Here is a 15,245-nt window from a genome sequence, read left to right as displayed (position 1 = left end):
CAACTTAAGCATTGCATTATGGGATATGCTGTTTTGAGGGTGTCAAATCCCGTGACCACATCCCGCAAGATCACTTGATATAGATGAATTATTATGCTGCTGATCACACACAAACTACAGATCCCATTTCAAACTGCTTCCCAAGCCATTTGCAGTCAACATGGAAACTACTCCTGTACAGATTCAGCTGCAGTGCAGCTGAAACACTGCTGTGCTTGGACTATGGAACAAATCAAACCACCCATATTTTAACAAAATTCCGTTTCTTGTGATTTTATCTACACTAGCAGAGGAATGTATTGCGATTCAAGGGGGTGACCTAGGGCTCCAAATAAGTTAGGGCCAGCAATTTTACAGTGAAATGAATAAACTAAGCACACAGTAAGAGATTAGCTGATCATTACATTTACATTTACAGCATTTATCAGACGCCCTTATCCAGAGCGACTTACAATCAGTAGTTACAGGGACAGTCACCCTGGAGCAATTTAGGGTTAAGTGTCTTGCTCAGGGACACAATGGTAGTAAGTGGGGTTTGAACCTGGGTCTTCTGGTTCATAGGCGAGTGTTTTACCCACTAGGCTACTACCACCCGAGTGTTCGAGTGATCATGTGTGTTTGGATTTCATTCAAGCCATTCGCTATCTGCCTATGCATTGTGAAGATCCCTTTTAGGGTCCTGTGTGCATGTCCATATAGTCTGGTCTCCTGGCCCTGCCATCATTGAATTATGATGGGTTGTGTTTATCCTTTGTTTGGTTAGAGGGACAGGTGTGGGCAGTTTCACTCCTCTGGAAGAGGAGGAAGAGTCGTGGCTCCTGAGAGTCATTTAATGGACCACAGAGACAGGCCTGTACGTCTGGGGGTTTTGATAATATATAATATATAGTTCTTTTAATGCAGAATCAGACCATTTGGTGCACTACATCCCTACACCATGGAGGGATCTCCTTGCAACCTACAGGATCTGGTACTGTTTGCTTGATGGCAGTTTCCACAGATTACCTTCAGATGTCTAGTGGAATCCATGCCATGTTTTAGCACAAAAGGAGGACTTGAATAGGCTGCAATGTTGTGGCTCATTGATGTATGACATTATAATATCAGTATGAATCTGCCGCCTTACCTTCATCAGCCATTTCAAAGGACTCTGGAGTGCGCTCAGGAAGTGAGAGTGCAGGATAGGGAGGATCACCTGTAGGGGAGTTCATTATATGAACATAACTCACACTATTTACAGGGAGTGCAGAATATTTTGTCCACATCATCCTCTTCATGCATGTTGTCTTACTCCAAGCTGTATAGGCTCGAAAGCCTACAACCAATTAAGCATATTAGGTGATGTGCATCTCTGTAATGAGAAGGGGTGTGGTCTAATGACATCAACACCCTATATCAGGTGTGCATAATTATTAGGCAACTTCCTCTCCTTTGGCAAAATGGGTCAAAAGAAGGACTTGACAGAAAAGTCTAAAGTAGTGAGATATCTTGCAGAGGGATGCAGCACTCTTAAAATTGCAAAGCTTCTGAAGCGTGATCATCGAACAATCAAGCGTTTCATTCAAAATAGTCAACAGGGTCGCAAGAAGCGTGTGGAAAAACCAAGGCGCAAAATGACTGCCCATGAACTGAGAAAAGTCAAGCGTGCAGCTGCCAAGATGCCACTTGCCACCAGTTTGGCCATATTTCAGAGCTGCAACATCACTGGAGTGCCCAAAAGCACAAGGTGTGCAATACTCAGAGACATGGCCAAGGTAAGAAAGGCTGAAAGACGACCACCACTGAACAAGACACACAAGCTGAAACGTCAAGACTGGGCCAAGAAATATCTCAAGACTGATTTTTCTAAGGTTTTATGGACTGATGAAATGAGAGTGAGTCTTGATGGGCCAGATGGATGGGCCCGTGGCTGGATTGGTAAAGGGCAGAGAGCTCCAGTCCGACTCAGACGCCAGCAAGGTGGAGGTGGAGTACTGGTTGGGCTGGTATCATCAAAGATGAGCTTGTGGGGCCTTTTCGGGTTGAGGATGGAGTCAAGCTCAACTCCCAGTCCTACTGCCAGTTTCTGGAAGACACCTTCTTCAAGCAGTGGTACAGGAAGAAGTCTGCATCCTTCAAGAAAAACATGATTTTCATGCAGGACAATGCTCCATCACACGCGTCCAAGTACTCCACAGCGTGGCTGGCAAGAAAGGGTATAAAAGAAGAAAAACTAATGACATGGCCTCCTTGTTCACCTGATCTGAACCCCATTGAGAACCTGTGGTCCATCATCAAATGTGAGATTTACAAGGAGGGAAAACAGTACACCTCTCTGAACAGTGTCTGGGAGGCTGTGGTTGCTGCTGCACGCAATGTTGATGGTGAACAGATCAAAACACTGACAGAATCCATGGATGGCAGGCTTTTGAGTGTCCTTGTAAAGAAAGGTGGCTATATTGGCCGCTGATTTGTTTTTGCTTTGTTTTTGAATGTCAGAAATGTATATTTGTGAATGTGGAGATGTTATATTGGTTTCACTGGTTAAAATAAATAATTGAAATGGGTATATATTTGTTTTTTGTTAAGTTGCCTAATAATTATGCACAGTAATAGTCACCTGCACACACAGATGTCCACACAGATAGCTAAAAATAAAAACAAACAAAAAACTACTTCCAAAAACATTCAGCTTTGATATTAATGAGTTTTTGGGTTCATTGAGAACATGGTTGTTGTTCAATAATAAAATTATTCCTCAAAAATACAACTTGCCTAATAATTCTGCACTCCATGCCAGTGGAAAACGCTCAAATAATGGAAATGTGAAAAATCAGTGTTTTGTTAGTATTGAACTGATCACAAATAAATTGGTCATTATATTTTATTATTGTAGTTGACATGAAATACTAATGTGAGAACACTGCAGATACCCTAAGTTTGTGAATATATACATCACTAACCTCATTGTGCCTCAGCATCGCTGGGCAGCCTAGTAACATTCTCTGTGAAGGTTGAAAAGATTTCTGTTTGATCGTATGTTTTTGTGACATCATGAGCGCTTTTCATATTGCATAACAGTAACAGATTACGTAACGGTATTCTGTGAATTTGTGTGTGTGGAGTTAATACAGAGTTAGGAAGGAGTGTAACTGCTCACACGGGTAGATGGTAATGCAGAGTGATGTATGTTGCTAACCCTGTCATCTGACCTGGGAGGAGTGGCTGAAGCACTTGTGGCAGGGAGGGGTCAGAAGCTAGAATGAAGGACTCTGGGGTTCGCTCTGGGAGCGGTGGGGGCTGATCTCCAGAATGACCAACAGAAGGACAATCGACATCTGGAAGTCAGGATGAACAACAACAGCATTTACTTACTATATAACACAAGAAACAGGATCTCGAAAACTAGCACACCATACATACAGTTCAAATGTGATATTTCAGTTTTTCTTTCTTAATAAATGTGTAAAAATGTCTGTTTTTCTGTCGATATGGGGTGTTGTGTGTTCATTAATGAGGAAAAAAATTACATAAATGATTTAGGAAATGGCAGCAATATAACAAAGAGTGAAAAATCTAAGGGGGTCTGAATACTTTCCGTACCCACTGTACATACAGTACATCTGGAAAGAGTTCCAGGTGGCAGTAGCCTAGTGGGTAACACACTCGCCAGAAGACCCAGGTTCAAACCCCACTTACTGAGCAAAACATTTAACCCTATATTGCTTCAGGGGGACTGTCCCCAAAACTACTGATTGTAAATCGCTCTGGATTAGGGCATATGATAAATGCTGTAAATGTCAAAATTTATTCAGAATGCATCACTTTTTCCACATTATGTTATGTTACAGCCTTATTCCAAAAGGGATTAAATGCATTTTTTTCTTCAGCATTCTACACCCAACACCCAATAATGACAATGTGAAAAACGTTGCTTAAGGTTTTGGCAAATTCGTTAAAAATAAAAGAACTGAGAACACTTGTACATAAGTATGTACAGCCTTTGCTCAATACCTTTGGTAGCAATTATGGGCTGAAGTCTTTTTGAAAATGACAAGCTTGGCACATCAATCCTTGGCCAGTTTGGCAGCACCTGTCAAGATCCATCAGGTTGGATGGGAAGCGTTAGAGCACAGACATTTTAAGATCTCCAGAGATCTCTCCACATCTTTGATATTGTAACCGTAAGAATTGGTGGATGGAATGTGCTCCATTTGGGAGTAATGGTTGTGGAGCAGAACCAATGTGACTAAGTCAGGAAGAGGGACAAGAGAAGAGGTGTGCGAGGGAGTTGAGCGGGAGAATCTGTTACTGTTGTGTGTGAGTCCCCACAAGTTCTTAAAGAGGACTGGAAAAAATGAGTAAAGGAGTGATCTTTTTATTCAGCCAGTGGACCCACCTGCAGGGAATCTGATCTAGTGGCCACACACATTTGTTTAATATTACAATATCTTTGCTGTGTGTTTTTTTCCTAGTCCTGCTGAAAAATGAACCATCACCCCAGTCTGAGTTCAAGAGCCCTCTGCAGCAGGTTTTCATCCTGGATGTCTGCAGTCACCTATTCCTCTATCCTGACTAGTCTCCCAGTTCCTGCAGCTGAGAACCATCCCCACAGCATGATGCTGCCACCACCATGCTTCACTGTAGGGATGGTTGTGACCTTGATGAGTGGTGTCTGGTTTCCTCCAAATGTTATGCCTGGCCTTCACACCAAAGTGTTCAGTCTTTGTCTCATCAGACCAGAGAATTTTGTTTCTCCTTCAGATGCCTTTTACTAAGAAGCAACTTCTGTCTGGCCACTGGCCTGATTGGGGAGTTGCTGCAGAGATGGTTGTCCCCACAGAGGACCTCTTGAGCTCTGACAGAGTGACAACTGGGTTTTTGGTTACCTCCCTGACTAACGCCCTTCTCCCACTGGCCGGCCAGCTCTAGGAAGAATCAGGTGCCACTGAGGTGCCACTGAGCAAAGCACCGTCCCCACACACTACTCCCTGTGCGCATGTCATGGCTGCCCACTGCTCACTCAGGGTGATGGGTTAAATGCAGAGGACAAATTTCACTGTGTGCATCGTGTGCTGTGCTGCTGTGTATCACAAGTGACAATCACTTCACTTTACACGTTATTGTGTGCCTTTCCAGTTCATGTCCAATCAACTAATTTTTCCACAGGTGGACTCCAAAGAAGCTACAGAAACATCTCAAGGATGATCAGGGGAGCCAGGAGGCACCTGAGCTCAAATTTGAGCTTCACAGCAAAAGCTGATGTGCCTTTTCAGTTTTTTTGTTTTTTTTTACAGTAAACATTTTTCACATTTATATCATGGGATGTTGTGTATAGAAGAGATAAAATATTAATTTAATCCATTTTGGAATAAGGCTGTAACATAAAAAATATGGAAAAAGTGATGCACTGTAAATACTTTCCAAAGGTTTGTTCCAAACCAAAATTCATAAGGTGCTTAAAATATGGAATAAATGTTTATCCCAATGCGTCTCTGAAAAGAAATGTGTTGAATGTGTGAACCTGTTTCCGTGTCAGTCGACATTTTCACTGGGGAATTGTTGAGGTTGTGCTGTGACAGGAACTGCCAGGTGTTGCTTGAATCCATCTCATCTAGTTCAGTTGTCTTGGGTGACATTTGGCCAAAATATGGATCCTGTACCATATCACACAGAGGGCTAGAGGCAGCCAGGTCAGGGTGCAGGAGTGGAGGTCCCTCCAGCAGGGACCAGTGAGGTACTGGTTCAGTGGGATGTAGTGGTTTTGGGACATGGTGGATCCTGGAAATTAACAGATATGGGATTCTGAGATTAGTAAATGCCATGCACTTTAGAACACATTTCATGAGCCCCTTTTCTTGTAATCTCAGGTCATTATACATCCATCAACCATAACATGAACACTACTGACAATTTTTGCAAGCAGTGGGTTAAACTGCACGTGAAAGTGAAATATTAGACCAAAAGTGAAAATTTGTCCTTAAGCAGTGAAAATTAATCAGCTGGACAAATGTAAGGATTTTGAGGAAAGGTCAACTTGTGATTGCAAGACATCTCCAAAATTGCACCTATTGTGGGATCTGCAGTAGTTAGGACCAACCAAAAGTGGTCTAGGCAAGGAACAACTGTTAACCAGTGAACTTGTGAAGACCAAGGGCCATTGATGACACATAAGAATAAAGGCTGACTCTTGCTGTCAGATGAAATAGAAGGTTAGTTTGCTGAAAAAGGTACTCCTGGTTTAAGGGGAAAGGTATGAAGAAAGAAAGCATGAGAATTTGTATGCATATCTGCATGATTGCTGAATTGCAAGACTACCCATACTGTCCCGTGTCCACCAAGTACCTAGAGGTGCCAGGGCACACAGCGATCCAGAATTTGTATGCATAGCTGCAGACTGGTAAAGGTGCCCATATTGGCCCATGTCCATCACCAAAAAGATCTGCAATGGGCAGGTTTAGAACATGACCACTGAGCAAAGGAAGGAAGTGTCCTTGTCTGATGAATCTTTTACATTATGTGGGTGGATATGTATCCCTGGACAAAGCACCAGGATGCTTTGAGAACCTTGGGTCCTGCATTCATGTGGAAGTTGCTGAACAAGTTCACCCCTTCATGGAAAACCGTATTCCCTGATGGCACGTCTTCGTTCGAGTTCGAGGAACGCAACAACAATGTTGACTTGGCCTCCAAATTCTCCATATCTCAATCCAGTTGAGCATTCAAATGAACAGCTTGGTGCCAGATACTTTACTTTACTTTATTTAGCCGACGCTTTTATCCAAAGCGACTTACAAGAGGAAGACACCAGCAATTCTCATTCGATTTCTATAGATTTCTATAGATACCCAGAACTCAGGTTGAGATCGGATCAGGAGGGATGCAAACCTCCCTGAAATAAAGTAAAATGCCATGAACAAGACTGCACATGCAAATAACCCGTGCCACTTAGTGGTAAATCGTTTTCAAGGACCTTAAAAAGTGCCGTTCTGAACATGCCCTCAACTCTGCTTTTTATGGCGTCAAGTGTCACGCGGTACAGCGTAAAAAGCGGCGTTGTGGGGCGCCACCTAAAATCTTGCCTAGACCTCCAAATTTGTTAGGGCCGGGCCTGGGTGACTGTGTTGATGTCAAGCATGGAATAAAATTCACCATTTACAACTGCAGATACCTCTGCAAACCTTCAGAGGTCTAGTGGAGTCCCCCCTTATTGGGTCATGGCTGTTTTGGTGTTAATGTTATGGCTGATCATTGTACAGTGTAATAAATATTTGTCACGTCCACAAGCTATTTCATAGTGCTAGTAATAAAGTGTGGAACTAAGTTAGTCACAAATGTAAGAAAACTGAATTGCTCTAATTGAAAAAAAAACATGCTTCAATTGTATTTACAGCATTTAAGATTCAAAATAGAAACCTTCAGCCATTCCATAATTCAATCAGCATTATTCAGTCCTTTTTTTCCAGTTCACAATTCACCTTTAAATTTGGTTGGAAATTCAATATGACATCCGGAACCTAGAAGAAAAGAATTGAAGTGCAGAGCTCATCCTAAATGATGTAAATTATAGTTTCATTGAACTGAATATGGCGTCTACATACTGCAGGAACGCACAGACGTGATGGATCAAGCAATAAGTGCAAAGTGTGTTCTTTCTTTCGTCTTTTAATATATATTCATGTACACGTCCTTTTGCTTTAATGTTGGTCTTAGTCGTCCCCTGATATTATATCTGAAGTCTCTTTCCGTGGCACAAATTACAGCCACTTTGATCCAGTCCCACAATGAGATTTCCCAGGATGCCCGGTTTCAGTGTCTGTAGTTTTAAATACTAATGAGGAGGAGAGAGGTGGGACGAGGAGGAGAGCGGCCAATAGAAGTGAGCGGGCATTCGTGGAAATGACGTCATCAACACCATCCACCAACCACAATGTTTGGCACAGACAGGAAGTCATGTCTGCATTTTTCCAGAAAAAATACAATGAACCCACTGGTTGTTCATAGTCTTGTGTGACTGAACAAAAAAATACATTTGTGCTCATTTTTACATCCAATCACCGAGCAACTGCAATGCTTCACGTTTCAAGCCATGATTGTCGGTGGAGATAGTGTTTTAGGGGAGGGGTGGCCAAAAAAAGAAACGGGAGGTAAACTTTCCCCTTATGATGACATTAGGGGACAAATTCCAGATCCGACCGTCTCAGCTCGTGAAGCAGAATGGCCAAAGCACTCTTTACACCCATCCACTGCAGGAGCATAGTCAGGCTGCGGGAACTCGTATTAATGTTAAATAGTCTCACAAAGTCAAATATTCATAATAAGACAAGATAAGAAGTGGTACATTTACAATAGGGGACCTTTAACATGTTAAAGTGTCAGTTTATGAGCTGGATGGCTCAGGTATCTGGTGAGGTGTGACCTACACGTCGCCCTTTTTCTGCAGATGTCAAGGACAGCAGTAAGGGGTTCAATATCTGTAGTCCATTGATCCAGTGTGTATGTGCCCTTCTGCAGCCTTACAGTTCAGTTCGCAGAATGAGTTCAATTCCCAGCTTGATTTTCAAGCCAAAGTTAAAGCTGAATTCTAAATACATTTTTTTCCAAAGTGAAACAGCCCACTTGCTGAATTTGGATGACAGAAAGTTTTCACATTGAATCTCAAATGCTGTAATTACAATAAGAATTAATTCAACACAAATTACATTTATTATTAATAAAGCCTGATTTTATTCAATTACAGCATTTCTGTAATGATCAGTACGTATTCACTTATTTGCTGTGAAGGTTTGTGTGTATTACCTGTGGTCTCCTGCTTCTGTATCTGGGTTACACAGGTTACTGCTACTGTCCTTGCTACAGATGGAAGATGGGCATTGAACCACCTGATGGGGATTGAATTTATTCAAATTGAAATAAATTCCACTGATATGTTCCACTGACATGCCCTGAAAGGATTAGCACATGTTATAGGATCATAGTATCTATCAGCACTTTATCGCAGGGAAGGTGTGTTGGTCTTTAAATTCAACAAATAATGGACATGGAAGGGCTGCCATCAAATAGAAAACTGATCCGGATTTTATTGATATGGCATTGAAATACACAGACTTTAATATGGAGTTGTTCTCCCTTAGAAGCTTTGACACTTTGCAGAAGGCTTTCTAGAACATTTGTAGGGTTTGTGTGGGTATTAGCCCCTGTTAATTCTGTAGACCCTTTATGAGGTCAGGCAATCTCCATTTTATTTTATCCCAAAGGTGTTTAATGAGAATGCGGAGCTCCGTCTGGGGACCACACCAAAGTGATCCAACTATGATTTTATACAGGAAAAGAAAGGGCTCTTCCCATAGCATTGTTCAAAATGTATTGGTACCATCATATTGCAAGAGTGTCATCCTATTGCACAACCAAACTTGGAAGTAATTGTCTGGCCACAGGAGTGTAATAACTCACCTGCTTCCTGTTGTCAGTAGATTTGGTGGCTTCCAAGTGAAGCTCAAACAGAAACCTGATGGTCCTGTACACTAGTTCATACTGTTCCTGACAAAAAAAAAACTTTTTCAAAATCAGATCACTTTTCAGTAGTACACAGGTACAGTAGTGAGTGACTGAAGTTTGCTTGGAGTGAGATGGTAAGGGGGTGGATGGGCTTTTTGAGAGATCTGCGCATCTGTGCAGATCTGTGCAGCATTCATGGAGTTCATGATTCATTTGTGAAACTCGCTTCAGGAATTTCAGTGCTGTAAACATGAATAATTTATAAGCATGAGAAATGCCATGTGTGAGCGTGTGAACTTTGTGTGTCTCATGCTAAATGCTGCTCTCAGATCAGTAGTGGTGTATTTATAACAAATACACATGTGTGCATTTTAATAAATAATTCTGTGGCAAGTGAATTGTTCTGTTTAGTGGTTGGATGTATTATATTACATAACTATATTATGTGGTCTAGCTCCAACTGGCTGCTCTAAAACACACTGAGGAAGCAGCAGATTTGTGTAACCTTTGTCTGAACGATGGATGTCCGCTGTGTTCGCATGTCCTGAATCAGTTCAAAGATGCTGAAGTTTTGGGGAATTTTCTGCAAGGAAAACCACACTGGGACTGCTTAACATGGTTAAATAACCTGTGATTTTACTTGCATACAGCCTGACACTAATGCCAAACCAGGAAGCTTGTGTTTATTAATGGTTCATAAGTAGAGACTTAACAACAGGCATATTTTACCTGCTTCTTCAACAGGTTCCAGGTAAAGTCAATGGCGCACAGGGCCCCTGTTCTTCCACATCCAGCACTAAAGCAAGACAGTAGCAAAGGGGGTGGGGTGTCACTTACATAAATGTCACTTTATGCCCAACTAACCTGAGTGTTCAGTCTTACCTGGTCTTCCCTTCATCAACTTTCATCTGGGTTTCTATTGATTTTCCATGATTATTAAAACCCACATAAGTAATATAATGATACTTCCTGCTTTGTTTTGGGCCCACGTGCTGTGTTCTCTCTGTTCATGCTTGGTGAAATGAACCACAGATAACCACACTTCTCCTAAATTGTTTACAGATGGAATATTTGGCAGTAATGTCTGCAATACTTTTTACCCATGCTCAAGCCAAGCATGTGTGTTGGAATGCTGGAATTGTTGATGGCTTTGTAAAGGTCTGTGCTATTCAGTGAGTCGTAAATCCCCTGAATGCACCAGTGATACACACTTCTGACTTTAAGTGGTGGTTGATGTGGCATAGAAAGTAAACCACAACTGCCATTAGTTTACTGTGTTTTTTTCTCATTCCAGTAGTTAAAAAAGTAGCTTTTTTTAAACTAAGTTCTCTCATTTACATTTATGGGTGAACTTTTTTTACTTTACTTTACTATAATGCTAGTGATAGCATGTTGGTTTGGTTTATTTACATTTACAGCATTTATCAGACGCCCTTATCCAGAGCAACTTACAATCAGTAGTTAGAGGGACAGTCCCCCCCTGGAGACACTCAGGGTTAAGGGTCTTGCTCAGGGACACAATGTTAGTAAGTGGGATTTGAACCTGGGTCTTCTGGTTCATAGGCGAGTGTGTTACCCACTAGGCTACTAGCACCATTTACATGTGAAAGTGAAGTGATTGTCATTTTGAAGCACAGCAAGCACAACACACGGTGACACAATGAAATGTGCCCTCGCATTTAACCATCACCCTTAGTGAGCAGTGTGTGGTGATGGTGCCTCAGTGACACCTTAGCAGCTTTTTTGATAGCTCAGAACATTCAGATTTATTTGGACATGCAGTTGGATCCATCATGCTTCAATCACATCAGCTTCACTTGCTCTTTTTTCTCTGTTCAATTACTGACATGCATTCATTGACAGATACCACCACAGCTACACTAGTTATCTGGTTTATAGGGCTGAGGGGCTGACGTACCTGCAGTGTATGCAGATAGGAATGTCATCATGTTCCTGGTAGGATCTCATTTCCTGCAGGAGTCCCAGAATGGAGGGAATGGAGTCAGGAACACCATGGTCTGGCCAGTTGACATAATGCAGCTGCTTCAACATTCGGCTGCACTGAGAGGAGAGAACATGTCCAGTATTATAATGTCACTGTTCCTGCTACCAATGTGTGCAAAAAAAAATGTTCTTTTAGACAGACAATGGATCATACAAATGCAAGAGCAGCTCTGTGGTCAAACTAAATAATGAACAGTTGTTTAAACGTGTGGCACAAGGTCTGCTCTACCTTGTAAACTCTTTACATACAATAAAAGGTGTATACAAAAGTATTTTTCTGATATAATGATTACATCAGCAATGATAGAATAGTTTTACAGTACAGAACCTGCTTTAGTGAATGTACTGAACAAGCCAGTTTTGTCATCAACTGTGTTTATGTGGTTTGATACTCTTTTACAGCTTTTGATACTCTAGACTCTGTGAGTCCTGTGAGAAACAGATCATTTTGTTGGTTCCTGTTTCTTGGTTTCTTTTTGTTGGCCACTGCTCTCTAGAGGTTTTGGGCGCTGAACCTCATGCATGTTAAGTGCTTTGTGCCAATGTTGTCACATGACTCCGTTCGGAAAAGAGGTGACGCAACTCCCATAAATAGGCAAGATGGCTTCCTTCCATTGCTCAGTCATTATTTGCCCTAGCCTGCAAACAGCTTAGATATTCGTCGTTCTTTACAGCTAGTAAGACTGTTCATGTTTCCTCATCTCGTTTGTACTCTCAAACCCGGGTTCACCGTCGCAGATTCGCAGATCTGTTCCGTCTGTAGAAGTAATCACACGCAGTGTACTTACACCCTTATAGGTCACATTCAGCAGCCTTGTTATATGATCTCCTTTTTCCTGCTCTGATTCCTGAAATTAAAATGATAGCAGATTTAAAATGAAGCTTTCAGTCTCTTCCCAATACACTAAAATCAGGATTCTGTTTGTCGACTTGCAATATGTAATGTAATATGAAAACATTCTCTATGTGTCATTTATTGCTTTTTTTTGTCTGTATAACTATGTATTTGATCTTTTGAATTACCTTGAGCTGAAATCAAATCAAAATGCAATAAAGAAGCATGTAAATGTTTCTCAGAAGAAGTCAGAGAGTGGGCTGGTACAGTCAGAGCAGAAGAAGAAAGGCAGCCAGTGGCCAGGACAGGAAGTGGCACTGGGAGGAAGTACTCACACAGTGAACAGCAAACTGCTCACACACCAATGTGACATCTCTGCTCTTGGGCCAGTAGCACTCACACTTTTTCTGCAGGAGACAACAGCGTGGGGAGGGGTCTTTGTGTTTAATGTGTGTGTCTATTAGAGCCATTTAATAACTGCTGACAATGAATAACATGGAAATAATCCTTACCCTTCCCATCTCAAATTCTCTGCATGCCATGACTACAACCTGCACGGTGACAAAGACAGGGCGTGTAAGAATATTGTTGTTGTTAAAAGACTTAAATCAATAAGCAGGCAATTTATCCATCAGTGTATAAGCCTGTTCAATTCATCAAGTTGTATTGGTGAAGCAGAAAAAAAAAAAAAAAAAAACATTATATGGAAACACTGGCCAAAACCCAACCCATGGTTTGAGCTGAGAAAAAACTCATATTCAAACGCCATTTAACTTTAATCAAATAGTTTAATATTTGCTATAGTTTAAGTCATTGCATTTTTTCATGTCATCATCCCATTATGTAAACAAATATGTTTGTTAATTCATGTTCAAACAATTATTCTAATATTCATTATGAGAAGGGGTGTCATTATTACATTGCTGCATCCTACAAGCTTTGGGAATTTTCTCGATTATGACAAAAATGGCAGAAAGTCAAATATTTTGTGTATGGAGACACGTGGATGCCAGCTCTGGGATCCTGCATATTCATTTAGACAGAAAAAGAGAGAATGAGAAAGAGAATGTGTTGCATGTGTTGATCACTGTCTAACGATTTCAGTTATTTTATCAACAGATTATTCACAGTTATTCTGCATAACTGCATAACATTGTTTGGAGAAATGTAGATTTGGATATTCAGAATATCATTATGTATATCTGAAATGTGTTTTTAATTTTGTTAATGAATATTGAATACATTTATAAAAACTAGGATGCATTTTGCAGCATGTATCTGAAAAAAACAATTGCCCATAGGGTGAATTCTGTTGTGAAAATCCGAAATGTATATTTTGATTAGAAAGAATTAAATTATGGATATATGCATTACATATTGCATATGTAATGCAATATTACATATGCATGGGTGGTAGTAGCCTAGTGGGTAACACACTCGCCTATGAACCAGAAGACCCGGGTTCGAATCCCACTAACTACCATTGTGTCCCTGAGCAAGACACTTAACCCTAAGTTGCTCCAGGGAGACTGTCCCTGTAACTACTGATTGTAAGTCGCTCTGGATAATGGCGTCTGATAAATGCTGTAAATGTAAATGTAAATATTGCATACAATAATGTTTTACTCATTCTCATTCTCATTCCCAGTTCTCTTTTAACTGACATCACTTCTGCTTCGCACTTTGCTCTCTTGCCTGTTCGTACGTCATGGATTCCTCGACCTGATGTTGATTTAATTGTAAAATAAAGGACTCTGCTAATCAAGTTTTATTTTCATTTTGGAATGTGACTCTATGAAATTATTGCTGCTCTTGCACATAGACACATTATTACAAGCCGGTCTCATTTTATAATGGAAGATAACAGGTCCAGTCGACGTAAGCACCACTCAGACTTAGATCCAGGAGCAATTACAAGGACTGGGGAAAATGCATGTTTATAGATATTCACAAAGTGAAGAGAAAAGTCTGACCCATTTCATACTTAAAACAAGGTTATATCATTATTATATCATTCAGAGCCGTCCCTAACAAATTTAGAGCCAATTGAAATTTAAAATACTTAGTAAGAAATCCAAAAAAGAATGAACTTGACACATCAATAAAATTTTACTAATAATCCAGAATGAATAATCCAGTTTTCAATTGTATCCAGTTTCCATCAGATTTTGAAATTTCATCAGCCTTTGAATTTCAAATACTGTTTCAATACAATTTCAATGTTTCTGAATATTTTGTCTATACAGTTTTGCTGTAAATAATTCAGAGTATCATTAAAATAAGACATTTAAAAATTTCAGCTTGCTCAAATTCATCTTGTTAAATTCAGGCTCATTATGCTCCTCTGTTTTTGAAATATTCATAACCTTGAGTAGTTAAAAGCCCGCCCACACTGAAATCTGAGCAGCAACCAGCCTCTCTCCCTTTGAGACCACCATTGGCCATCGACCTGTCTTTGTCCCCTCAGACACAGCAGAGGAACCAGCTGTAAACTACAGAATCCAGAAGATGAGGACCACCTGGGACCTTGTCTAGTGTGCCATGCACCACCAGGCTAACTGACGCCAGTATTCCACTGGATCTCATTTGCTTACACAGCCCCAACTCTTTGAAAGTGACTATCATTGTGAGACACTGCAGCATAGCACACAGTGACATGGTGAAATGTGTCCTCTGCTTTTAACCATCACTCGTCTTGAGTAGTGGGCAGCCATGACAAGTGTGTGGGGACGGTACTTTGCTCAGTGGCAACCTTCCTCTAAATGCCATATTTCCTGGATAAATCTCATTGAACATCCCAGGATAATCCAGTGCTGACCAGAAGAGGATGGGTTCCTCTTGTTGAGCCTTGGTTCCTCTCAAGGTTTCTTTTTCCAGGGAGGTTTTCCTTGCCACTCCTGCCTTAGGCCTGCTCACTAGGGACCTTGAG

General features: G+C 40.9%; 1 protein-coding gene across 2 annotated transcripts in view; it reads right to left on the bottom strand.

Moving 5' to 3' along the window:
• The window catches only part of LOC114797963 (tyrosine-protein phosphatase non-receptor type 22-like), a 29,342-nt gene that overhangs the window by 10,665 nt on the left and 3,432 nt on the right, over positions 1-15,245 (bottom strand). The window contains exons 5-15 of one of the 2 annotated variants that reach the window (XM_028993303.1): positions 12,829-12,867; positions 12,652-12,723; positions 12,270-12,329; positions 11,396-11,538; positions 10,207-10,273; positions 9,983-10,060; positions 9,433-9,513; positions 8,779-8,861; positions 5,504-5,760; positions 3,192-3,317; positions 1,127-1,195 (exon numbers count right to left, since the gene is read on the bottom strand). In XM_028993303.1, coding sequence (XP_028849136.1) covers positions 1,127-1,195; positions 3,192-3,317; positions 5,504-5,760; positions 8,779-8,861; positions 9,433-9,513; positions 9,983-10,060; positions 10,207-10,273; positions 11,396-11,538; positions 12,270-12,329; positions 12,652-12,723; positions 12,829-12,867 — 1,075 coding nt within the window. Of the gene's footprint in view, positions 1-1,126; positions 1,196-3,191; positions 3,318-5,503; positions 5,761-8,778; positions 8,862-9,432; positions 9,520-9,982; positions 10,061-10,206; positions 10,274-11,395; positions 11,539-12,269; positions 12,330-12,651; positions 12,724-12,828; positions 12,868-15,245 lie in introns of both variants that reach the window. The other variant, XM_028993302.1, reaches the window with a different exon arrangement.

The sequence above is a fragment of the Denticeps clupeoides genome, chromosome 10 (assembly GCF_900700375.1).
Source record: "Denticeps clupeoides chromosome 10, fDenClu1.1, whole genome shotgun sequence".
In the NCBI taxonomy this organism is placed as follows: Eukaryota; Metazoa; Chordata; class Actinopteri; order Clupeiformes; family Denticipitidae; genus Denticeps; species Denticeps clupeoides.
The sequence above is the reverse complement of the archived record's forward strand: the minus strand, read 5'-3'. Positions and strand labels throughout refer to the sequence as shown.